This window comes from Castor canadensis, chromosome 11, assembly GCF_047511655.1.
Source record: "Castor canadensis chromosome 11, mCasCan1.hap1v2, whole genome shotgun sequence".
In the NCBI taxonomy this organism is placed as follows: Eukaryota; Metazoa; Chordata; class Mammalia; order Rodentia; family Castoridae; genus Castor; species Castor canadensis.
The window spans coordinates 98,947,507-98,974,910 of NC_133396.1; the positions used below are offsets into that span (position 1 = coordinate 98,947,507).

Genomic DNA, 27,404 nt, shown 5'->3' on the forward strand with positions numbered 1-27,404 from the left:
TGAAAGGAAATGATTAAAATAGCTTTCTAAAACAAACAAAAAAATTCTCAAACTATGCACTAAAATGCATACCATGTTCCTGAGAATACCGAAATTATCAAAACCAAGACTCACTCTGGTAAAATTGCTAGACTTTGAAGAAAAAGAGGAAATCCATCCAGCATCTAGACAAAAACCAAGTGAAATTTAATGCAAAGACAATTTTGAACAGGAACACTATATGTTAGAAGAAAATGCAGTAACATGATTCAAACATTCAAGGAGAAAAAGATGTATGCCAAAGAGTTTTATATCCACCTAAAAAGGCTTTCAAGTATAGAAAGCCTAGTTTCACTATTATTAACATGCAAGAACTAAGAGAATATAGTCTCCTAGAGAGCAAGATTCAGCCAACTAGAATGATTAGAGAGAGCAACACAAGAACCAGTGGTGAACATGAAACATTCATATTCTGCTGCATGCAGAACTAAAGTTCAATGAGATGAATAAAACAGACCTTGGATAGTACATAATGACTATATTATCTGACAATGCAGATATAACCATTTTTAAAATAGGGGGAAAAGTATATGCAAAAAGTAATTGTTTAAAGTAATCTTATTAGAGTACTATTATTCTGAGACAATTTTATGTGGAATGTGGAATAAAGCAAATAAATAATTATTTTATTTATTTATTATTACTATTCTTTTGGCAGTACCAGAGCTTGAATTCAGAGCTTTGTTTTTGCTAGGCAGGAACTCTACTGCTTAAGCCCTCTTCCAGCCCACAAATGAATAATTATGAAATATTCTAATTCTGGCATTCCTTAAGAACCAGGATATTAATGTGGAAGAAAGGTGATACAGATATAAAAAAACAAAAGCAAAAACCCTAGAGTCCTGAATTTCAGCTGGAAATAAGAGTGAACTCTGTCCACTTAAGAGGCTAGAAACAGGGGATTCCAAGATGGCGGCTAGAGGGAGGAAGCAGAAAGCGTGCCTCCTATAGTGAAATCTTGGAGAGACGCTAGAGACACACCTTGCAGGCAAAACCACAGAGAAGAGGCAAAACATTGACCACTCCACACATCCAGCCAGCACAGAGAATCTCCACTTCACGTTAAACGGAGAAACCAGGATAGGGTCAACCAAATATACAGGAGACACTCAAGAAATTCCAAGACAACAAAAATAGAGAATTTGAAAAAAGCAAAAGAAGAAATAAAGGAAACCATAGAAGCACTGTATAAACACCAAAGTGAAACAGAGAACACAATTAATAAACAGATAAATGAACTCAGGACAAAAATAGACAACATTAAAGAAAAAACCACCCAGGATATGGAAAACCTCAGAAAAAAGAACGAAACAGAAATGCAAAACAAAACGGAAGGCCAATCCAGCAGAATAGAACAAACAGAAGACAGAATCTCAGAACTTGAAGATGAAATGGTAATTAAAGGAAAAACCAAAGAACTATTAATTAAACAACTCAAGACCTGTGAAAAGAAAATGCAAGAACTCACCGGCTCCATCAAAAGATCAAACTTGAGAATCATGGGCATCAAAGAAGGAGAAGAGGTGCAAGTGAAGGGAATGTGTAATATATTCAACAAAATAATAGCAGAATATTTTCCAAATCTAGAGAAAGATATTCCCATACAGATGCAAGAGGCCTCCAGGACACCAAACAGACCACACCAAAATAGAACTACCCCACGACATATCATCATTAAAACAACATGTACAGAAACTAGGGAAAGAATACTGAAGGCTGTAAGAGAGAAAAAACAAATAACATACAAAGGTAAACCCATCAAAATCACAGCAGACTTCTCAATAGAAACATTAAAAGCAAGAAGAGCGTGGGGTGAGATCTTCCGGGCACTAAATGAAAATAACTTCAACCCCAGGATACTCTACCCAGCAATAAAAGTCTTCCATGAAACTAAAGCAATATGTGACCACAAAGCCACCACTACAAAAGATTCTTCAAGGGATTCTGCACACAGAAAGTGAAACCCAACTTAACCATGAAAAGACAGGCAGCACCAAACCACAGGAAAAGAAAAAGCAAGACAGTAGAGAGTAACATCAACTTAGGTACACACAATCAAACCTTCAAACAACTAAGACAGCTAAATGACAGGAATCACCACATACCTATCAGTACTAACACTTACTGTTAACGGACTTAATTTACCCATCAAAGGCACCGCTTGACGAAATGGATTAAAAAGGAAGATCCAACAATTTGTTGCTTACAGGAGACTCAGCTCACTGACAGAAATAAGAATAGGCTTAGGATTCAAGGCTGGAAAAAGATTTACCAAACCAATGGCCCCCAAAAACAGGCAGGAGTAGCAATACTTATCTCTGACAAAGTAGACTTCAAACCTACATTGATCACACGAGATAAAGAAGGACATTCCATACTAATAAAAGGGGAAATAGACCAAAAGGAAACAATAATCATCAACCTGTATGCACCCAATGTCAACACACCCAATTTCATCAAACATACCCTGAAAGACCTAAAAGCATATATTAACGCCAACACAGTGGTTGTGGGAGACTTTAACACCCCATTATCATCAATAGATAGGCCATCCAAACAAAAAATCAATAAAGAAATCCAAGATCTAAAATATACAATAGATCAAATGGACCTACTTGATGTCTACAGAACCTTTCATCCAACTTCTACACAATATACATTCTTCTCAGCAGCCCATGCAACCTTCTCCAAAATAGATCATATCTTAGGGCACAAAGCAAGCCTCAGCAAATATAAGAAAATAGAGATTATACCGTGCATACTATCTGATCACAATACAGTAAAAGTAGAACTCAACAACAAAAGTAAAGACAAAAAACATGCAAACAGCTGGAAACTAAATAATGAACAATGGATCACTGATGAAATAAAAGAGGAAATTAAAAAGTTCCTGGAAGTCAATGAAAATGAAAACACAACCTACCAGAACCTATGGGGACACAGCAAAGGCAGTCCTGAGAGGAAAGTTTATAGCCATGAATGCATATGTTAAAAAGACTGAAAGATCCCAAATCAATGACCTAATGATACATCTCAAACTCCTAGAAAAACAAGAACAAGCAAATCCCAAAACAAATAGAAGGAGAGAAATAATATAAATAAGAGCTGAAATCAACGAAATAGAAACCAAAAAAACCATACAAAGAATTAATGAAACAAAAAGTTAGTTCTTTGAAAAAATAAACAAGATCGATAGACCCCTGGCAAACCTGACTAAAATGAGGAGAGAAAAAACCCAAATTAGTAGAATAAGGAATACAAAAGGAGAGATAACAACAAACACCATGGAAGTCCAGGAAATCATCAGAGACTACTTTGAGAACCTATATTCAAATAAATTTGAAAATCTTAAAGAAATGGACAGATTTCTAGATACATATGATCATCCAAAACTGAACCAAGAGGAAATTAATCACCTGAATAGACCTATAACACAAAATGAAATTGAAGCAGCAATCAAGAGTCTCCCCAAAAAGAAAAGTCCAGGGCCTGATGGATTCTCTGCTGAATTCTATCAGACCTTTAAAGAAGAACTGATACCAACCCTCCTTAAACTGTTCCACGAAATAGAAAGGGAAGGAAAACTGCCGAACACATTTTATGAAGCCAGTATTACACTTATCCCAAAACCAGGCAAAGACACCTCCAAAAAGGAGAACTATAGGCCAATCTCCTTAATGAACATTGACGCAAAAATCCTGAACAAAATAATGGCAAACCGAATTCAACAACACATCAAAAAGATTATTCACCACGACCAAGTAGGCTTCATCCCAGGGATGCAGGGGTGGTTCAACATATGAAAATCAATAAACGTAATAAACCACATTAATAGAAGCAAAGACAAAAACCACTTGATCATCTCAAGAGATGCAGAAAAAGCCTTTGATAAGATCCAACACAATTTCATGATAAAAGCTCTAAGAAAACTAGGAATAGAAGGAAAGTACCTCAACATTATAAAGGCTATATATGACAAACCTACAGCCAGCATTATACTTAATGGAGAAAAACTGAAATCATTCCTTCTAAAATCAAGAACCAGACAAGGATGCCCACTATCCCCACTCCTATTCAACATAGTACTGGAATTCCTAGCCAGAGCAATTAGGCAAGAAGAAGGAATAAAAGGAATACAAACAGGTAAAGAAAGTGTCAAAATATCCCTATTTGCAGACGACAAGATCCTGTACCTTAAAGACCCAAAAAACTCTACTCAGAAGCTTCTAGACATCATCAATAGGTACAGCAAGGTAGCAGGATATAAAATCAACATAGAAAAATCATTAGCATTTCTATACACTAACAATGAGCAAATTGAAAAAGAATGTATGAAAACAACTCCATTTACAATAGCCTCAAAAAAATTCAAATACCTAGGTGTAAACCTAACAAAAGATGTGAATGACCTCTACAAGGAAAACTATATACTTCTGAAGAAAGAGACTGAGGAAGACTATAGAAAGGGGAGAGATCTCCCATGCTCATGGATTGGTAGAATCAACATAGTAAAAATGTCTAAACTCCCCAAAGTAATCTACATGTTTAATGCAATTCCCATCAAAATTCCAATGACATTCATTAAAGAGACTGAAAAATCTACCATGAAATTTACACGGAAACCTAAGAGGCCACGAGTAGCCAAGGCAATACTCAATCAAAAGAATAATGCTGGAGGTATCACGATACCTGACTTCAAACTGTATTACAAAGCACTAACGATAAAAACAGCATGGTACTGGCACAAAAACAGACATGAAGACCAGTGGAACAGAACAGAGGACCCAGATATGAAGCCACACAACTATAACCAACTTGTCTTTGACAAAGGAGCTAAAAATATACGATGGAGAAATAGCAGCCTCTTCAACAAAAACTGCTGGGAAAACTGGTTAGCAGTCTGCAAAAAACTGAAACTAGATCCATGTATATCACCCTATACCAATATTAACTCAAAATGGATCAAGGATCTTAATATCAGACCACAAACTCTAAAGTTGATACAGGAAAGAGTAGGAAATACTCTCGAGTTAGTAGGTATAGGTAAGAACTTTCTCAACGAAACCCCAGCAGCACAGCAACTAAGAGATAGCATAGATAAATGGGACTTCCTAAAACTAAAAAGCTTCTGCTCATCAAAAGAAATGGTCTCTAAACTGAAGAGAACACCCACAGAGTGGGAGAAAATATTTGCCAGCTACACATCAGACAAAGGACTGATAACCAGAATATATAGGGAACTTAAAAAACTAAATTCTCCCAAAACTAATGAACCAATAAAGAAATGGGCAAGTGAACTAAACAGAACTTTCTCAAAAGAAGAAAGTCAAATGGCCAAAAACCACGTGAAAAAATGCTCCCCATCTCTAGCAATAAAGGAAATGCAAATTAAATCTACATTAAAATTCCACCTCACCCCTGTTAGAATAGCCATCATTAGCAACACCATGAACAACAGGTGTTGGCGAGGATATGGAGGAAAAGGAACCCTCTTACACTGTTGGTGGGAATCTAAACTAGTACAACCACTCTGGAAAAAAATTTGGAGGCTACTTAAAAAGCTAAACATTGATCTACCATTTGATCCAGCAATACCACTCTTGGGGATATACCCAAAAGACTGTGACACAGGTTACTCCAGAGGCACCTGCACACCCATGTTTATTGCGGCACTATTCACAATAGCCAAGTTATGGAAACAGCCAAGATGCTCCACCACTGACGAATGGAGTAAGAAAATGTGGTATCTATACACAATGGAATTTTATGCAGCCACGAAGAAGAACGAAATGTTATCATTCGCTGGTAAATGGATGGAATTGGAGAACATCATTCTGAGTGAGGTTAGCCTGGCCCAAAAGACCAAAAATCGTATGTTCTCCCTCATATGTGGACATTAGATCAAGGGCAAACACAAGGGGATTGGACTTTGAGCACATGATAAAAGCGAGAGCACACAAGGGAGGGGTGAGGATAGGTAAGACACCTAAAAAATTAGCTAGCATTTGTTGCCCTCAATGCAGAGAAACTAAAGCAGATACCTTAAAAGCAACTGAAGCCAATAGGAAAAGGGGACCAGGAACTAGAGAAAAGGTTAGATCAAAAAGAATTAACCTAGAAGGTAACACACATGCACAGGAAATTAATGTGTGTCAACTCCCTGTATAGCTATCCTTATCTCAACCAGCAAAAACACTTGTTCTTTCCTATTATTGCTTATACTCTCTCTTCAAGAAAATTAGAGATAAGGGCAAAATAGTTTCTGCCTGGTATTGAGGGGGTTGGGGGGAGAGGGAGGGGGTGGAGTGGGAGTAAGGGAGGGGGTGGGGGCAGGGGGGAGAAATAACCCAAGCCTTGTATGCACATATGAATAATAAAACAATTTTAAAAAAGGCTAGAAACAGTGGTCATATCAACAGCAATAAGTATTCTTAATACCCAGAGAGTAGTTTTAAAATAGTATTTCTACTAAAAGAAACCAAGCTTGTTTGAAAAATGATTAATTCCAGGTATGGAGGAAAAAATGTTATGCCACATAGCAAAGAAACTAACAGCTGTCAAAATCCACATGTAGAAGTTCACATTCATAAAAGATAGGATGATTTCACCTTCTAATAGGATAAAAACTGTAATGGATTCAAACACAAATATACCTGAATCCATTAGTTTACGATGCTTTATAAAAACGATAATGATCTGGAAGATGACAAGGAACCAACTCTATCTCAAAAACCAGTGCTTCACTAGAGTGCAGCAAGTATTTACTTTGTCTTTGGCTAATCAAATGAAGAACAAATGATAGAGTTAGGCTATCACTATTCTATAACCCCTAATGAAGTAATGGACCCCTAATGAAATAATGCATTAAGAAGCAACAGCTGCTAACTCATAAAATACAGATAATCACATTATGTGCGTCTTTATGAAAGAAAATAATGCCATCTATAATCTTGCAACAATCATCAAAAAAATAGTCAACTTTTAGGTATAACTATCAGTTTAATGGAACTAAACAGTAATATGTGAAATTACAGTGATACAACCAACAAACTTTAGCCTGTAAAAAACTGTACTAAGCCAACAGCCCAGCTTGTACAGAGTATAAAGTTGCAAGGGAAAAAAGGAGGAGATGAAAAGGAATACTTTAGATAGGAATTCTTTAGAGTAAAAGATACTTAAAAAGAGATTTCTTTAAGAAAAGAAAAAGTAAAACATAAACTAAGAATGCATACTTGGGTAATGAAACTATAATGAAAACGATGTGATTACCACACAAGTCAGCATAGTAGATACTTTAGGGAGGAAGACAGACATGAACTTCTGGGGTAACTGGCAAAGTTTTATTTCTCAACTTCAATAGTACTTACAATGTTCTTAAAGATTCATTAGACTACACATTTGTTTTGTATCACTTTCAATGTTTTACACTACCATAAAGAAGATTCAAGCAATTTGTATGCTTATACAACACAATATGCAGAAAAGTATTATAAGGAAATAAATCAAAATGCTAAACTAAAAGGCTGGTTTGTAATTTTTTTTTCCTTCACCACAACTTTTCTGTACTTTACAAATCTAGTGTTATTTTTATTATTAGGGGATGGTGAGGAGCTGTTATTAAAAACACACACACAAAACAAAATAAAACAAAAATCCAACAACAAACAGAACTTAAATGACTTCTGGGTTAAAATTCATATATCAGTTTATACTGCCATCTCTTCAGAAAGTACAATTTCTAATATCCAGTATCAATTAGCTATGAGCAGCTATTAAAAACAAATTTGAAAAACATATACTAATAAGCATGTGCAAAATTGGTAAGATCTGAATTCTGTGGATTGTACCAACACCAACTTACTGGTTTGATTCTGTGCTACAGTAACATAAGACTCTACCACTGGATAAAGTTTGGACTTCTCTGTAACAGTTTACAACTTCCTGTAAATCTTTATTTAAAAATAATAAGTAAAAAAACAGTTTTGAATGTTTATAGGAGCAATAGTCCAAATAAACTACAATATCCTTACTCAATCCAATGATTTACCCTTTCCTAGCATTCTATTTTATTCATTTCTAGCCTGTAATGCTAGAAACCTGAAAACCCTACTATTTAGTAATACATTATTTTTTATTTTTAAAATGTCTATTGTTTGGGGATCTATTGAAGTATCAGAATTAATATATCTATTCCCAGAGTTTTCAGTAGTAATCATTTAAAACATAATTAAAAACAATTTTATTCAAAATGTGTTACTCGTATTTTCTTTATTTATTTAATAAAACTGCCATACAGAGTGTGCTGACACACACCTGTAAGAAGGCTGAGGCAGAAGGATCACAAATTGAGGGGCCAGCCTGGGCTACCTGACAAGACTCAGTCTCAAAAAACAACAACAACAAAACAAACCCCACCTGCCAGAGATATGACAGGCAAAAGTACCCAGCATATCTCTTTTAGTGACAAGTTGTTTACAGTACCTATCACAGACAAAAGAAAATTCTTTGAAAACAAATTTTGTAAAACTACTTGAATACCTATGTTTCTCATAGGAAGTTAACTTATATAGAATATCTAAGTTAAAACTCCTATTTCTATGGAAATAAAACATCTACATGAACAAGCAAATCTGAAACAATATAAACATATTCCAGGAGAGAACCTTCAGATAGCACAGGTATTCAAAACAAGTTATAGTACACATAATATACCTTTTGATAAGGTCTCTTAGGTGATAGGCTGGAATCGCGGCATTCACCACTGCTTTACTGGCAAATATATGATCAATAATAGCAGAACTGTTTGCCTAAAAAAAGGGAGAAAACTCTTCCTTAGGTTATTCAATCCAGTTTGCATTTTTGAGTCCTAGCCATGCAGCACCGTTGAGTAACACACAAAAGAAAACACTCTCTCCTGAGACTTTATGATCTTAATCATAAGCTTGTAGAGATGAGGAACATTTTTTCTCCATGCTCAGCACCTAACAAAGAGCGCTCTCAGAACATCTACCAAATGAGTGAATAAAACCAAAGTAAGCGCATGAAGATGCAGTGTAATGCAAAGTGAGAAAATAAATGTGTAATAGGTGAGTCGGGGTGCCTTAGGATGAGTCTTCAACTGGTTTTTTCAGACAGAAATAAACTATCATTGAGAAAATAAAGCAGTATTAAAACATTGCATTTGCCATATTATTCAGATTCTAAATGTCTATGGAATATAACATTTTCTCCTTGAATACTATGCTAATTCAGAATGTAGAACTGTGCACGTAAGTAAAATACCTACTGCCATTATTATCACTAAAATTTACTGAATACTTATCATGGGGCACAGAGTATGCTAAAAACTCAGTACTGTTCCTTTCTTAAACTTGATACTCCTATGAGATATATGTTATTATTACCCTCATTCTAAAGAAAGTAACCGTAGTTTAACGAATCTAAATAAATAACTTAGTAGGAGTGAAAGTAAGACACTAATGCCTTGAAGTCAAAGCCTATGCTCACACACACTTAGCAATTTTGCCTCTACAGAAAGTGATAAAACAGAATGATGATGTTTTACCTAGAGAGGCATTTGTTCAGGATTCCATTAGTACATGTCATGTCTCTAAATTTCACACAAATGTAGATGTGACCTACTCCTGATGAGCTGTGGGCCAAGCAGATACAGTCTGAAGAATTCAAAGACTGTCAAAGCTAATTCAAGTGATTGATCCATACTTAGATTAGTATTAGAGAAAGAATACTTAGCCTCTTGACTGCTGAGGGAATACCAAGGATAAAAAAATGAGCTAAGCATGGTAGCACATGCCTGTAATCCCATCTACTTGGGAGGCAGAGATAGAGGTTGGCCCTGGGAAAAGCATGAGACCCTATCTGAACTAAATGCAAAAGGGCCTGGGGGCATTGTATCAACTGGTATAGCACTTGCCTAGCAAGCAAGAGGCCCTGAGTTCAATCCCTAGTTACCCCCCCATCGCCCAAAAAAAAAAAAAAGATACTGATTTTACTCCCATGATAGCATGTTTTGGCCAATAATAAACATTAAGTATACCAGGAATTACCACACCAGAAATCAGTGATTGGGGGTTTAACAGAAATAATACTCCACTTGCTATAATATCCATAGACTATATATTAGATGTTAAATAAAAAGTTGCTTAATATTAACATATTTCACATCAACTACTTATTGTTTAATAAGAGTCAATAATTCTAAAGTACTGCATTATTTATCAAACTTCAAGCCTAAAGGATACTGACATCATCACATTAAAACCCCACAATACATTTGAAAAGATACTGGAGCTAAGTCCTAATTTATAAGCATACAAAAAGTTCAAACATCAGAGGTCTGGAACTCAGAACACATGTTCCCACAGAACAATGATATTAGCAGTGGTCACTATACTATAATCAAGTAACAAGCTAGTCTGTCTCATATCTAAACAGGCTACAGAATATAAATAAACATCAAGTACTGTGGAAAACATTCTAATCTTTGAGTAGGAGGAACAGAATTTGGACTCCAAGTCGGGAATGCCTAGCTATATGATCTGGAGCAAGATATTTTACACATCTGTGCCTCCAGTTTTTCATTTACATAAAAAAGCAACCAATATCCACTGTATCTTCATAGAACTGTTGACAGAATTTAATGAGACTGGGATAAAAATACTTTTATTAACTGTAAAGCATGATATAAAGATTATCATTTGGTTCTGTTAATACAGAATCTAATATAACTAAATTACTAAACAAAGGAAATTACTTTTGTTTTGGGAAAACTGTATTCAAATATTTACTACATAAATATTATCAAATATTTACCATATGCCAGGACCCAGGCTAGAAACTGAAAATGCAATGTCATTAACTTATCTGTAGCCTTGGGAGTGAGTAATGTCATTTAAGGTACCATAGGTACAGAAAGGGAAGTATGGAGGAGAGGATGCAATTGCATTCTCTGACAAAAATGATCATAAATTAAATACTCTTAAACTGATTAAGGACCACAAAGCAAAACACTAGTGCAGTTTACCTTCCATTCCTGAGATCTGACTGTATGTTTCAGTTTCATTCCTGAGAACATTTCCAGTAAAATGATCCCTAGGCTCCACAGATCAACAGCTGAGGTACATTCTGTATCACTCTGCAGGCCAGCTTGGGCCAAGCAATTTTGCAGTTCTGCTTCTGGAGCCCGATACCCGTCTGTCTGAATATACTTTACATCCTAAAGAAGATGAGAAAAATATTACAACCAATAAAAAGCTATCTACTTTCTATCTCTACAATGTATTTACTTCTCTAAGAGTGCTGTAAATCACTGAAAAATAAATGCCAAAAATTGTTAGTCCTTAAAAAAAATTTTTAGTCCTTGGCTACCATAATTCTTTGGTTCATTAACTGTGTAGTTCTCACAACAAGCTATACACTTTCCATATGGCTGCTCATAAAGCATTCTTCTTTAGGTACCTTCTTACTTATTCACTGCTGATAAATAAGGACACTACAAAGTGCTAAAAAACCATGAAGAATGGAGGATTTGCCCTGAAATAGAACCCCAACACTGAAGATACCAAGAATAACTCAGTAATTAGCCAAATGTTGTTGAATTAAAAAAAAAATTTATGAAGGATGGAGGGGGCAAATTTGACTAAGATATATTGTAAGCACTTGTAAATGTCACAATGTACCCCCAGTACAATAAAAAATTTTTAAAAATTTATGTGGGCCAAGCACTTCTATTAATTCCAGAGCTTTCTTGTGCCTCACTAGCTCCTCCTGTCTGACTCAAACATTTGTCTTTTGTTGACACAGTGGCAGTGAAATTCTTTTGATTTGCTTCATTCACAGGCATTTCAGTAAGCCTCTCCAGTCCCCATTAAACTATCCTTGTTATATTTGGCTTAGACCACTAGAATTTAAATTGTAATAGGAAAGAAAAGGTATTTTTACCTGATTGCCTTCTTTGAAACTAAGTCCAAAGTCAATAAGTTTAAAACATTCATTCTCTGCACTCCATAAAATGTTTCGTGGTTTGAGGTCTGCATGGACATAACCTTCCTGATGAAGAAAAGCCAGGGCCTCCAGAACATCTCTGGCACAATGCTGTATCATCCACATGGAACAACCCTGATGAGTGGAATATAAAAGCAATTCCGAAACACTGACATCCAGTAGTTCAAGCAACAGACAGCGTGATGGCACATTTGGAGAGAAGTGGATTGTAAAGACTCCATATAAAGTCACTAGAAAAAGAAACGAATTATAATGCTTTAAATTCAAATTTAAGAGTAAATTACTACTACAGTAGATAGCTCTACAAATTTGGGATAGTCTCAATAAGGGTAATTTTGAGAAGCAAGCAAAAGTCCACTATTTTTCCCATGAATAAGATCCTTGCACAACTTAGTTATTTTAACAAAATGAGACAGTCTTCAATAGCTGACTGCCATTCAAAGGTATTAAATATGGCATAATGATTCAAATTGTGTTTCACACCAAGCACTCAGCGTCGAATGAATATGCACTTTGGAAACCAAACAAAAATTATTAAAAGTCCTAATATAAGTAACTCTCTTAAAAACAAATTCAAGATTGCTTCTTGATCCAAAATAGCACTCTATACTCAAAATATTAGAAGAAGAAATTAAGAGTTTCCATATGGCATTTTAACCTGATCTTGAAAACACTCAACAAGTCCTAAGGCCTACAAAAATTTTCCCTCTTCAATACCAAGATTATAATGGCATACCACTTGCAAGCTTTAAAAAAAAACTGCAATGCTTGCGTTAGGCAATTCTTCTCCAACATGGTATTGTATGGATTACACTTTATTAACCAAATTTATAACTACTTATAAGCTCTCTGATACTGTAATGACAACAAAGGCTGTTTGCATAGATCAATCATCAGTGATCAATATATGTCTTTCATACTGAATATCTGACTCATGAAACTGGCTTACTAAAGCAAAAACAGGGCTCCTAAATTTTACACTTCCACAAAGAGCCCTATATAATAGTCATTTCTTCCAAACACATACTAAATATGTCATCAGTTAATATCTATATGAGTTACTAGTACTGATGTCATAGCCCTAGAATATTTTCCATTTTCCATTGCAGGCAAAGATACACAGATTTCCACTCAAAACATGACAATCTAGCCAAGGCATGCCTCCGTTCACTAGAGAAGATATTTCCTATGCTAATAAGTGCAGTATTCTCCGATGACACCCCAAGCAAACAGGCTTACTAAGCACCCACTATGTGACACTGGCACCACACACCACCAGCTCCACGGTACCGCAGACATAATAAAGTGGAAGGGGGATGGGAAAAGGGACTGCCTCTCCGCCTAAAGGACGACAGGCTGGACGCCAGGCCGAGGGAGGGCTTGCTACCACTGGAACCTGGGTAAGAAGAGTGGAGGGAAGCGGTGACAGTTACCGATGTTCCTGTGACCCTGCAACTGCTCCAGAGCCGCCCTCTCTTTGCGGAACCCGTACTCCGCGGCCGAGGCCGCAGCCCCGGTGGTTCCTTGAGGCAAGAACTGCTTGAGGGCGCCGGGGGGCGAGCCGGGGGTGCCGCAGCAGCGCACCCGGTACACCGAAGCCGAGGAGCCGCTGCCCAGGCGGCTCTGTACCTGCCACAGCCGCCCGAAGGCCTCCAGAAACCGCGGCGGCTCGGCGCCCCACGCACAGCCGGATCCCGCCATCGGTGAAGGCTGAGGGCACTGACGCGGGAGCTGACGCGACCGACGCCCGAGGCAGGCCGCAAGGCCCGCCGTCACATCCCCGCCCGCCGGACCAGCGGCTCCGCAGGGAGGGGCCCGCCGCACCGACTCCCGGGACCTCAGGCCGCCATGACACCGGAAACTACCCTGCAGCCGCGTCGCAGAAGCCGGAAATGGAGGAAGAGCCAATCCGACGAGCTGAAGGAGGCGGGCCTAGCAGAGGCGGGGCCTCGAGTTAATTAGACCAATGAGGTTTGGAGGAAAGGACTGAGCGATGTTAATTACTGATTGCGCCCTATTGCAGGCCTAATGCTAACCACTTTCACCTACGACCCCCGACAGCCATCATCAATAACTTCCTTTCTAATTTAATCCCGATTTTGTTTAGTACAATGATGTGCACAAAAGAAACACCTAGTTTCCCTTATAGCTAGGAGTGGCCATGAAGCACAAGTCTAGTCAATGACACATATACCAGCCAGGGATTGTTGGAAAGCTTTGCTTGACTCATGGTTAGAACTGTGTTTTTCTCCCTGTCACTTCCTTTTTCCTGCGTGGAAAACAAACGTAAAGCTAAAGTGGTATCATCCAGTATTTTTGTGTGTATGTGTGTTTAACTGACTTATTTCACTTAGTGTCTTCACTCATGTTGTAGCACAGGTCAGAATTCCCTTTCTTATTACGTTCCATTTTATGTATATTCTACATTTTGTTTATCCGCTTATCTGTCAATGGACACTTGGGTTGCTTCTACCATTTTTGTTTTGTTTTATTTTTAGCACATATGGCACCAAATCTTACGACAAAGGACACTGTACATTAAGAAAGCGGTCTTCTCTAGTCTTTAGGATCTAGTGCAGATATTTTTCTTGTGTGTACTTTTCTGCTTCTACCGTTTGATTATTGTGAATAATGCTGCTGTTAATATGGGTGTACAAACATTGCCTTGAGACCCTGCTGTAAATTCTTTTGGGTTTATAACCAGAAGTAAAATTGCTGAACTATATGATAATTCTATTTTCAACTTTTTGAGGAGCTACACATTGTTTTTATAGCAACATAAAACATATTTTACCTTCCCAGTAAGAGTGCACAAGGCTCCCCAATACTTGTTACTTTCTTATTTACCCCTCAGTTGGCATGGTACCACTATTTGAATATCATGCAGTTTCTGGCTCAGATGCTATACAACATTGTATAGATTTTATCAGCTCTACTCTTCAAAATCCTGCAGTACCTCTATCATCTCCATTTTACAGAAAAAGAAGCAGGGAATTTGATGGCTTTATTCAGGTCTCACATTAAGTGGAAGAATTATGATTTGTAATTACTTATGAGTGATTTTTAGAGGCTTTATTTTTATTTTTATCTTTTTACATTTCCAATTATGTCTTTGCTTTCTGTCTGGATTACTCAGTGATTATTTAATACACAAACTAATAGCAGTCAGCCCTCCATACCCATGGTTCTGCCTCCATGAATTCAACCAGCCATTGATGCATAATGTTAAAAGCTGTTGCATCTATACAGAAAATGTACTGACTTTTAAAATTGTCATTATTCTCTTTAAAAGTGCAGTGTAACAACTATTTACATAGTGTTTATACTGTAATAAGTGTTATGAGATAATATAAACTATATGGGAGAATGTATATAGATTGTACACAAATACTATACCATCATATATAGGGACTTAAGCATCTGTAGATTTTGGTTTATGTGGGGGTCCTGGAACCAATGCCTCATGAATACGAAGGGATGACATTTAGTTTACTATTCCACTGGTGATCAGAGCCATGGGAGAAATAAATTGTGGTCTTGGTTCTGCCTCTAACTGACCTTGGCAAGTCTTTCTTGAGCTTCTGTATCCTCATCTTCAAAACGAATGATTTAGATAGATTATCCCCATGGTTCTTGCCAGCTTAATATCAATGATAGTAGGAAGTCAAGGACTCTAGGAGTGCTAATGGTGTAGAAACTAGAACAAAAGCATTCAACAGAACATAATGATTGAGGGCAGTAGGGGGTGTAAGTAGGCAACAGATAACTCAGTGAATGAAATAGTAGACTAGATACAAAGAATAAAAACAAGCTGGGAAAATCATCCAGGCCTGTGGAAATGATGGGGGTGGTCTCTTGTTCAGAAATAGTTCTTGGAATCAAAGAAACTCTCAAAATTACATTGATTAATTCCATGTATTCTAGAAGAAAGCACTGGTATTTAAAAAGTCCTGAACATTCTTAATGTTTGATATTTCTAGTAAACTCAGTTTTTATTTTTGCCAACGGTGTTAGCTTAATAGATTTTTTTCATTCCATTTACTTAAAGTGAGATGTCTTAATTATTTTCTACATTAATGGATTTCAAGTGATTACATCAATCAATATAGGAATGCATCTAAAATAGCCTATGCCCCTGACTGGTCGAGAGAAACCTGACACTTATTCTCATTGAGCTCTTCTCTCTGCTGTCAGGGTGGGCATATCCTCCTATCATGTGCCAAAGCAAGTCTTACTACTTATCTGAGGGACAGTGGCATGACCTGGAACATTTGAGAGACAGAACATAGGTATTTGGGTATACTTGGTTTTTTTTTTTTCAACAAGTTGATGTGACTTTGTACATAGTAGTGAACTACTCTGAGTCTCTGCTTGCCTGGTCTATAAAAGGGAATCATGGCACCTATTTATGAAGAAGGACTTATGATGATTAAATTGAATAGCATTCATAGAGCACTTGGTACAAAAGAGACCCCCACACACACTAAAATGGTTATTGTTATGTACTTGCTTGCCTGAATTACTCTCTTCACTGTGTAAATCCCCTCAAAGGAGAAGATTAGATGATTCCTTTTCAAAACAGTGCCTACTATGATGTACATTTTAGTCAGAGCAAAACTTAAAGATACATATTCTAATTAAAAAAATTATTTCCCATACAGTCCCATCCTGGTTTACTGATTTGCCCCCAAATAAGTCCAGGATTTTGGTAAGTTAAGAGTACTGTGGACTGGGGGCATGCCTCAAGTGGTAGAGCACCTGCCTACCAAGCAGGTAGCCCTGAGTTCAAACCCCAGTACCATCACAAAAAATATTTTGTGCCATTCATAGAAAATCAATAAACATCTTAGGGTGATTTTTCAACTACTTACAGGGTAAGAATTTTTTTCTCATGTAATAAGCAAAGAGTAAACTGGGTGTGGGCCATGTCTTTAAACCCAGCTGCTTGGGAAGTGGAGGCGAGAGAATTGAAAAATTACAAACATGCAAATTTTGAGGCCTGCCCAGGCAAAGTTAAGGCTGGAGACATGGCTCAAGTGGTTGAGTGGTTGGGCAAGCCCTAGCTTCAATTCCTAATATTAAAAAAAGCAAGAAATAAAAACAGAATAGGTCTGATTTCATTTGTGATTATCTTAAGTTCAATTCAGAATTAAATATCTGTCCAGCAAAAATACAAGTGTAGGTTTCATATTTAAAAAGTAAATTTAGCTGAGTGTGGTGGTGTATGCCTGCAATCCCAGCACTTGGGAAGTTAAGGCAGGAGGATCTAGAGCTGGAAGCCAGCCTGGGCTACATAGCAAGACCCTGTCTCCAAAAATAGAAAAAAAAGAAGTAAACTTTCAATTTCAGTTTCAAAAATAATATTTCATGCAAGAAACCAATACATGTTTATAACTTTGTAACTGCTATTTGAGTCTGATCTTTCACTCAGTAAGAAAATGTTTCTAGTCTTATATAAAATTTATGAAATATGAACTACATTTATATTCATATTGGTTTTGTTTATGGATTTTTTGGGGGGCTCAAACTATATTTTGAACTCAGGGCCTCATGCTTGCTAGGTAACCACTCTACCACCACTTGAACCATGCCCTTGTCTATGGTTTTAAATATTCAGTGTTAATAAAATTATTTTGTGGAAAACATTAATTAAAATAAGTGTTCGGGCTTTTACATAAATTAAATCAGCCAGAGCCTATCTTTAGAAAAATTAAATCCTATTTTGGCCTATGTCAATTATTTAACAGAAATTTACTGTCTGCTTATAAATTTATGAAAAGAAAGATTAATTTCAAGAAAGGTAAGCTGAGCTTAACTAAGTTTTTAGCTTCAAATATGAGACAAAGCTACTCTTGCTCATGAAATATTCCACATAATATAACTCATTAGCCTCTTATATGGCAAGAATTTATTTTAAGACTTTTAGACTTATTTGGATAAGATTTTAAAAATTCAAGGACATTTTTACAAAACAAAAGCTGAAGTTTACTTAACACTAATGACTTACATTAGAATTTTCTTTGGTTGAGAGAAAGACTCATATAAAAATATACTAATTAGTCAGTTGAGAAAAGAAGAGCTATATAAAAACGTCATTCTATATTAAACAATGGCCATTATTATCTACAAATTACTAAGAACATGAGTCACAGTCAGGATCTACTGTGCAGGACTACAAGAAAAAACCAGTAATTTAAGCATAGAAATGTTAATATAAAGAATTATTCATTACTGAAAGATTATTTACTAAAAAAGAATGAAAGGGGCACTCTGGAATATAGGAATAAGAAATATAGGAAGCAGGTGTACCTCCACAGTTAAGGAAAATATACAAAGAGGAAACTAAGATTAACTTGAAACAGGTACCTGACAGATAAAGATGAGATTCAGATCTTGTTGGAGAGAGTATGGAAGCAACACAGCCCATGGGTTAAACAAAAGTTTGCTGGGGTCCTGGTGGGCCAGAGCTTTTCTGTAGGAAACTTTTTATTCAGATGCTAGAAAAAATTTATTAAAGAGAATTTGGTAAGGTATCCTCATAACACACAATAGGAGAAAGATTCAGCAATCTAGAACCAGGAAGAAAAGCTCTACTCTCTGACCGTGTTCCTCCAGAACCCTCTCTTAAATGAATTACTAGCAATATAGAGTATCTATACAGTATCTCAAAGCAGGCAGAAGAAGGGTGGATTTGGATCTGAAAAGCAACAAATTAATAACTGACACATCTCATCTGTAACTTCCTATCTTTCTAAGATGTGGTCTCCTAAATCAATTACTTATTTGTCTACTTCTGTTAGCACACCATGGTGAATATTTCCAAGCACATATAATTGCATAATTACATCCTTATAAACTTTCAAACTGAACACACTGGATGTACTTATTCCTTAATCAAATATATTTCTCATCTTCCTATTATATTTCTATTTTGATAAATGATAACCTCAGTTATTAAGTAACTTTTTATAGACATCTTAAGTAGTAGGCTTTTAAAAGTTTAATTTTCAAGCCATAGGATTTTGCAAATGATATAAGAAGAAAGTTTAAATTTCTCACCTTCACCTTTCCTCTCAAATAGTAAGATGACACTTACGACTTGAGATTTCCTGTGGAATAAAAGATCTGGGGAGCAGATATCCAAGAGAATTAAATCTAACCTGCTTGAGCATCAATGCTCTGTAGTGTATTACTATTCTACACAGTTTCACAACAGTGCCACTGTTGAAAAATGCCACTGAACCTACTAACTTGTAATTCCTTCCATATTACACTTACTTTCAGAAAGAATCTTCTCTTTGGCTTGCAAGATTCTTTATACTGAAGACTAATGAAGGAAATGTTTATGGTATGTTGAAAAATGTTAAAGTTTATATTAAAATCATATGTCTAAAATGTAGGTTATTTTGAAGTGAAAATGTGTAGTGCCTTGCTTCATTTTATAGTCTTTGTTTTAGAATCAGCAGTTTGTCTGCTTTTTTATTCACTTAAATTGTTCATTGCCTACTTCAAAATTTTGTCAAAAGCCTTGGTAGTAAGAACTGCTAGGAGACCATAAAAAATGTCTTACTTTTGCCAAAGATACAGAAGGTGACTGTGTCTGTTGCAGCCAGGTAGTAATTAGTGAATATCTCATGTTTTGAGAGGAAATTTTGGGGTATGTCTTTCTGCTAGGATCAATCTGGCAGGTTAAAATCATACTGGTGGCATTAAAAACAACATAAGCTTAAGAGTAATACTCTAAGGGAAAATTGAGCCTACCCATTTAATAAAACACAGGGTAGATTTCAAACAAACAGTCCAAGATGGGGCTCAAAGATAGAAGATAAGAAGGTTTTCCTCACTTCACCAGCTTAGTTTCCTGTCTGCTACATAACCTACCCCTCTGGCTCTAGTCAGTCACTGGGCTGTGCTCCAGGGCTCCTAGAAAATGCTCGCCATCTTCCTCCAAGATGAAACAGATGAGGTGGTCCCATCATAGGTCCCAACAAGGAAAGCAGATTTCAACTTCTTCAGTCTGATCCCCCCTGGCATTTTGAGGGTTCAACATAGTAAATAATTTAAATTTTTTCTGCTTTGTATTGTGGACCTAATAACTTGTTTCTTTTTTAGGCATCAAATCATTTTGCAGACTTTTGAGATGCTTGTAGACCTATGCAATGTACCTATATTACTCAAGGCAAGCAACAGGAAGATTTTGTAATCTAAAGTTGGGTCCCCTCTACTATGTAGTACTTTTGGTTACCATGTCTCTTAGCCACTACAATCAACAGGGACTCCTAGCTCTGTTGAACACTGAGCTTATGTTTTTAATATAAATTTTTTCTGTTTATCTCCAGATCATAAATTAATACATAATTTGCTATCAATTACCTATCTATTCTGCTGAGGTCTGCTAAAAGTTTGCAGGGCAGACTTTAGATTGACATTTTAGAAAATACAATGAACATGAAATATATTAGAGATACTTTTTTAATTTGCCAATTTATAAGGTTTTCTCTTACAGAATTTGCTCTCTGCACCCTTCTATAACCTCACATCCCCAAGCATCAGAGGCTCAATCCTTTACCTACTACCTTTTGATTTCTTAGGGTAGGGCTGTCAACACAAGATGCTAAAACCTGAAGTCTAGAACTTGGAATTGCCCTGCTACCACATAGAGATAATTGAAAGCTTTAGAAAGAGTAAGATTTCTTCTGAGAGGTAGAGAAATTCTCCTTGCCCTTTTTTCAGTCTTATTATATTAAAGGATTAAAAAATAATTGTTGCTAGTCTTTAGTAAGACTGGGATGTGGGGTAGGTAGAATTCAAATCTATATTTTTTTACTGCACACCAACTTGGTTTCTTTGCCAAAATCTCATTATTACTTTGCATATTTAAAAAAAATTTTGGGGGGGCGAGACAGGGTCTCATTATATAGGCCAGGCTAGCCTTGAACTCTCAATCCTCTTACCTTCTTCCCCTGAGTTCTAGGATTACAGGCATGTGCCACCACATCCAGTTTTACTTTGTTAAAGTATAGCTCTAGAATAAGCTCAAAACAGCCTACTATTTTTGTCCACATCCTTCTCCAAAGAAATAAATATATGGAAACATCTATTACTAAGATACAGCACTAAAATAGTACTATCCTAGGTCATAGTAATTTAGCTTAAGTAATGCATAAAATGAAAGAATTTCATCAAAACTAATTTGTAAGTAGAAAATAACATTTTCAAAGGAAAAACTATTGGCCTTTGAAAGAGTGGTGCAGCTCCTGGCACAAATTAGTAATTAAGCAGTTAGTTTGTGACACCAATTAAAATAGTCACAAGTGATGATTTAAAAAAATCAGAGTTTACATCTCTTTTGTGATTTCCCTTATTTTAGGATAAAAAGGCAGTGCTTTTTAATCTGGAGACAATTCTCAATTATCTAAAATTAATCATGCAATTTCTGGATTATCAAAGTCCTTAGAATTTCCTTGGTTTGGCTGATCATCTTTTCACTGGTTTTAACACTCCCACCAGAAGGTGGAGAACAGAGCAGAGAGGATGAGGAGTCCACATCACTCAAATATCACCTTCTGTGTAAGTGGCTTTTCTAAGCATTAGTTGGTGCTGGGAAAGAAAGATATTAAAATGACTGCCTCATCCCCTTTTTTTCTGCCTCGTCTTTCCCCTTCACCTTTGTCTTTCCCTCTTCCTTCCCATCTTTCATCTGGTAGTGCCTTTCAATCCTACACAAAATCTGGGTTCAGGACTGAGGATTAGAGGAAAAAAAAAAAAAGCAGCCATAGGTGAAAGCTATGGTGGCTTGTGGACCTGGGTTCTCCCTTCAGATGCTGTAGATGTTTCTGCTTGGTCTGGAGAAAAACAATGTAGAAAACCAGTAAGGAGAAGCTAAAGAGAAAATAAATGATTCCATAGGGGAAAGTAAATATTAAAACCAATCCACCATCCTGCTGTACCAGGGAACACTTCATGCTGCATCCATAGTCCTGTACTTGAGACATGCCCTGAATTTAGAAAAGGACTATGGATTGGTGTTCTGGAGCAGATCTTAGGGCTTCTCTTATTACTGAGGCACCAGGTGGACACTACCAATCTAGTAGTGGTGGACACTACCACTGTCACCAAGCCTTCTGGTTCCACTGTTTATCACATCAGTATCTTACTATAGGAAATTCTCATCTCAACCAGAGTAGTAGGAGAAGTTGAAATCTAGACCTTGTCCCATAAGCAGGCTGAACCTTTCCTTGTAGCTCTTACTTGTTCTCAGGAGGCCCCAGCAATGGGTGAAACACCTTTGGCCAAATAAAGCAGGTGGATTTTGCTCACCTCTGTTTTTCTGTTCTTTTCTAAAAGAAAAGTGCCTTTTTGAAAAGTCCACTTTCTGGTCTCTCTGTTTTCCCCTTTTGGTTGCTGTCCCCTCTCAATTCAATGCCCTTAAAAATTTTTAACACACATTTATTAGGTGCTCAGTATACTTCAGGTACTATTCAAGGCACTGGAGATGCAGTAGTGAGCAGATCAAAATTAAGCCTGTCATCATTTTAGAAAGGGGAATCTAACAAAAATAATAAAATATATACTATGTCAAATAAAATCCTATGGGAAAAGAATAAAAGTAAAGCAAAGTGTACAGGAGATGCCTGGGAAGTAGAGGATTGCTAATTTATGGAAGTATAGTCTGGAAGAGCATCACCAATTGGTGACATTTGGGTAGAAACATGAAAGAAATGAAGAAAGGCAGAGGAAATAGCAAGTTTCCTTCTTGAGGAAGACAGCTGCTTGATGTGTTTGGGGAGCCATTGGTAGGCCAGTGTGCCAGGGCCCGAGTGGACAGGAGGATGTGAAATCAGAGAGGCAGAAGATCTAAACCATTTTAGGATTTTGACTTTAACTCTGGGTGAGATGGAGGGTTTAGGGGCAAAGACATGACCTGGCCTGACTTCTGCTCTAACCAGATTCCTCTGACTGCAGTGTTGAGAGAAAACTGTAGGAAGATAAGAGTGGAAGCAATGAAGCCAGTTGGGAAGTCATTTCAACCTGGGCAGCGTGGAACAGGCTAGGAACTGGAGAAGTGGTTTAAAAAAGTGATTGGAGTCTGAATTTCAAAAGTGGGAAAGTAGAAGAGTCACAGGTGACCCTTGCTGAGCATCTGTCAATGGAGTTTTCATTAACTAAGCTAGGGAAAGGAAACAAGTTGGTGTGTGGGAGGAGTATAGTTTTATATTTTTTTTAAGTTTGAGATACTGATTTGACATTTCCCAGTCAAAATCTCCGGGACAGATCATTTTTGGGATGAGCTAACAAGAATGATGTGGAGACAAACCCCAACCCTTAGCCTCTTCTTCAACAGTATAACAAGTTCAGAACTGTCTGCTTGACACTGTTTAGGAGCCAATCTCAAATCAAGCTTCAATACAGACATATGCTGTTCAATTTATACTGTCCTCTCCAACACCCTTCTCACTAAACTTGTTTTCTCTTTCATCCCTTACCTTTTCTCCCTCCCCTCTTCCAATGATGTCATCATATCACCTTCACGAACAGATTGGGATTGTCCAGTATTTTTCAATTCATCAGATCATATCCCCACATCATCCTCTCATAACTCTCTCCAATCTCAAATCACGAGCTTTCTCTTTTGCTCATTCACCTCTCTCTCTCTCTCTCTCTTTCTGTGTGTGTGTGTGCATGTACACATATGTTTATTCTTGTCTTCCCCATGAAACTATAAGTTTTTGTCCAGGAAATTCTAGCGATTCTTTAAAAATATTTATTGAACTAATAATTAAGTGAGTAAAGAAATGAGTAATTTTAAGCTACTGGAATTGTTCACCTATTTAGATTTGTGGGCCTCCAATCCTCTCCCCAAGAGTTTCAGTCTCTGGGCTGAAGAGAACAAGACTTGACTGATTTTCATTACTAGCTGTAGAATAAGACCTTCTACTGTTTTTTACCCACTTAAATATTAGGCATCTTCTTTTCAGACAAATTTAGTTGCAGACTTACATGGTGATCTGTTTGTAACTTCTCCATTACTATTGCCTTCATCTCTATAGAAAAATACTAATATAGATATAATATCTATTATCATACTTATTATAGATAAATATTTATGATAATAATAGATAATAAAATAGATATAATAATGAAGATAATACCAGATTTTACAGCTTCCAAACTCTTTTTCACACATATTGCCTTGTTTTGTCCTGAAATCAAAATTAGAAAAGTTAGAAATCAGAGTTAGGTCAGACATAACTAACTACAGGCACATGTGAATTGCTTTCTCCTCTTTTTTCATTGCTTCAATTTATTCTTTCGAGCTTTTGATCCCAAAGTAGTTTGAAGAGAAAGTCCTCTCTGTGAAGTTTTGCTGTGCTCCTTTTGGGATTATAACTGCAAAGGGTATTACAGGGTTGTATATAGGGAACAATAATTTTGTATAGCTTCTATAAAGAGCTATTTTTTTCAAAGAACACTCAAGATTTAAGACCTCACAAGAAGTGCTCTATACATTTAGTTTTCTTCTTTTCTCTAAGCAGTGTCTCCTTTTTGATCACAAATAGTCTTTCTTCCCAACTTGCTTCATCCTTGTCTAGCTTTGATGTTACAGCTCCTGTTTCCATGGACCTATCTGATTCTGTTTGGCCAAGGAGAGAGATGCTAGGATTGGGTACAGCATCAAACTCATTAGCCAAGCCAATGTCCCTCTAGGCCACCTCTTGTCATCTGGGGGAAAAAAACTTCCTAATCCCTGCTATACTATGAGTTTGGAAGAGTATTTCTGCAATGTTTGGTAACTTGGCACTACGCCCTAGAGACTGTCACTTCTCCTGTATAACAAGTGCACTAAAGTCTAAGGCTCTCCCAGGTGTTTTGAGTCACCAACAGTTTCCAGCATATTGATATTTCAAATTTGAACATCTGGAGATGATGGATTCTGTGTCATGAGTGGCCCACACTATTTTTCCCAACAAGCTCTGCAGAAGGAATCTCCTGTACCATGTTACCCTCCTATATCTGAAGGGCAGTGTAAACCTGGGCAGGAAAAAGGAAATATGATTTTGGTCCCACATATACAACAAAGGAACAGAACACCCGGAAGAAATGTTCAGAGGATGTGTGTTTCAATAAGTGATATCTCCTGAATTTTTGTGTTTGTTGACAGCAGCTACATTTCTGTTTTTTTAGTCCCTTGCCCATAGAGAGATTATCTGCATAGTATTTTCTCTCCTCCTCACTATTAAGCCTTAGTGAGTCATACTTATTTATAAAGTCACAGATAAAATTTCATATCCTTTGTACACTCATGTTCATAGCAGGATTATTCAAAATAGCCAAAAGGTGAAAGCAACGCAAGTGTTCATTGACAGATTACTAGATACACAAAATGCTGGTACATACCTAAAATGGAATATTAGTCAGCCTCAAAAAGAATGAAATTCTGATACAAGCTACATCTTGGATGAACCTTGAGGATATTGTGATAAATGAAATTAGCCAGGTACAAAAATATCAAATACTATGTCATCCAGTTATACAAAGAACCTGGAATAGTCACATTCATAGAAGTGGAAAGCAGAATGGCGATTTCCAGGGTCTAGGGGAAGGAGAGTGGAAAATTCTTGTTTAATGGGTATGTACAGTGTCAGTTTTGCAAGATGAAAAGATTTCTGCAGGTGGATGTTGGCAATGGTTGCATTAAAATGCGAGTGCACGTAATGTTGTTGAACTATACACTAACAAGTGCGAAAGTTGACAGATTTTATGCTATGTATATTTTACCACAATAAGAAATTAAAGACATTAAAAATTGTATCTTCTAAAAGAGTTTCCCTAACTCCTAAAGTAAGTTATGACCTTCATCATGCAACCTTGTACCATATTGTACATATTACACATATTATTTGTCATACTAGGTCATACTTATTGTTTAAATGGTCATTATACAATGTTGCAGTTAAACTTTTTGAGACAAACATTTGCTTTAATATATTTTTGGTGACCAAAATCCATTTACTCTTCAGGCATACAGCTAGAATGCCTATAGAACTCCCTTTCATTTAGGAATGGCTATATAACTAAGTCACCTTCAACAGATTTTGTTTCAAAATAACATGTGCCACTTCCAGGTATATCTGTAGCAATCTCCCATGTGTAGTCTTAATGCTTATTTTCCTGACTGCCTACAATTTTGTTGTCTAGGGCAACAAGGGAGCCATGTGTTGAAAATGAAGGACCATTGTCAGGGTCCCTGAAAGACCGTGGGGAAACAAATTGACCTGCTGATCTGAATTTCCACCCAGGACTCTTATCATGAATGTCACTGAAAGTCGAGGAGTCTATTTATTGCTACCCTACTAACTGACCTATGTGAGTCACTTACATCTCTGATTTCATCACTTACTGCTGTGAGAGTTGGGGCAAATTACTTAACTCCTCTTAGGTTTAGCTTATTTGTTAGTCAAATAATGACTAATAGGGAATATGAGAAATTATTTTATAAAGTTGTGGACATGATTGAGAAAGGTGTGTATTACTTCATAGTAAAAGCTTATTACTGATTACAGTTTTACTCAAGTAAGTTTAAATTCCCCTGCAAGATTGCTAAGAATCGTGGCTTAAAAAGTGCATTTAAAGTGTTTTTTACTTGATGTAGGAATACCAGTTCCCCAATATGGATGTATCTATTTATTGGTAACTGTTCAAAACCTCGCTTTATAATCTATATAGAGTATTCACAATTTTTTAAGATACCATTGATTTTTAAGATAAACTTGTTTTTAATTAACAAATAATAATTGTGAGGTAAATGTGATGTTTTGTTCTATTTATACATAGTAGAAAGAGTAAATCAAGCTAATTAATATCTCTATCATCTCACCATCTTACCATTTTCTATTAAATGTAGTCACATGCAGTTTAATAGATCACAAAAACTTATCCCCCAATCTGACTGAAACTTTGTACCCTTTGGTCAGCCCCATTTTTCCCCTTTTTGCCTTCCCCACAGCTTCTGGTATCACCTTTCTACTTTGTTTCTATGAGATTGATTTATGTGTGTTTGTGTGTGTGTGTGTGTGTGTGTATGTAAAATGAAAACGTTATCTTTATCCATTCATCCTAAGTGCTGCACAGTTAGGATGAGTCCACATTTTGTCTATTGTGAATAGTGTTGCAGTAAACACAACAGTGCAGATATGTCTTTGACATGCTGATTTCATTTGAATATATACCCAGAATTGGAATTGCTGGATCATATGATAATTTAATTTTCACCTTTGAGAAATCTCTGTTCTGCCTTCCAAAATTGATATACTAATTGATATTCCCACAAACAGAAGAAA

At 36.6% G+C, this 27,404-nt stretch overlaps 1 protein-coding gene and 1 non-coding gene across 2 annotated transcripts in view; both read right to left on the bottom strand.

Annotated features, from left to right (window-relative positions):
* Nucleotides 1-13,922, bottom strand: part of Uhmk1 (U2AF homology motif kinase 1) — a 30,361-nt gene extending 16,439 nt beyond the window's left edge. The window contains exons 1-4 of the mRNA XM_020170644.2: nt 13,497-13,922; nt 12,001-12,293; nt 11,084-11,275; nt 8,752-8,846 (exon numbers count right to left, since the gene is read on the bottom strand). Of these exons, the coding sequence (XP_020026233.2) occupies nt 8,752-8,846; nt 11,084-11,275; nt 12,001-12,293; nt 13,497-13,764 (848 nt within the window). The 5' untranslated portion in view covers nt 13,765-13,922. The remainder of the gene's footprint in view (nt 1-8,751; nt 8,847-11,083; nt 11,276-12,000; nt 12,294-13,496) is intronic.
* Nucleotides 13,923-14,562: 640 nt separating this feature from the next.
* On the bottom strand, nt 14,563-14,712 carry LOC141414143 (small nucleolar RNA SNORA81). Its single transcript, XR_012439227.1, has one exon. It is a non-coding gene; the product is annotated as a small nucleolar RNA SNORA81 (small nucleolar RNA).
* Nucleotides 14,713-27,404: the final 12,692 nt, after the last annotated feature.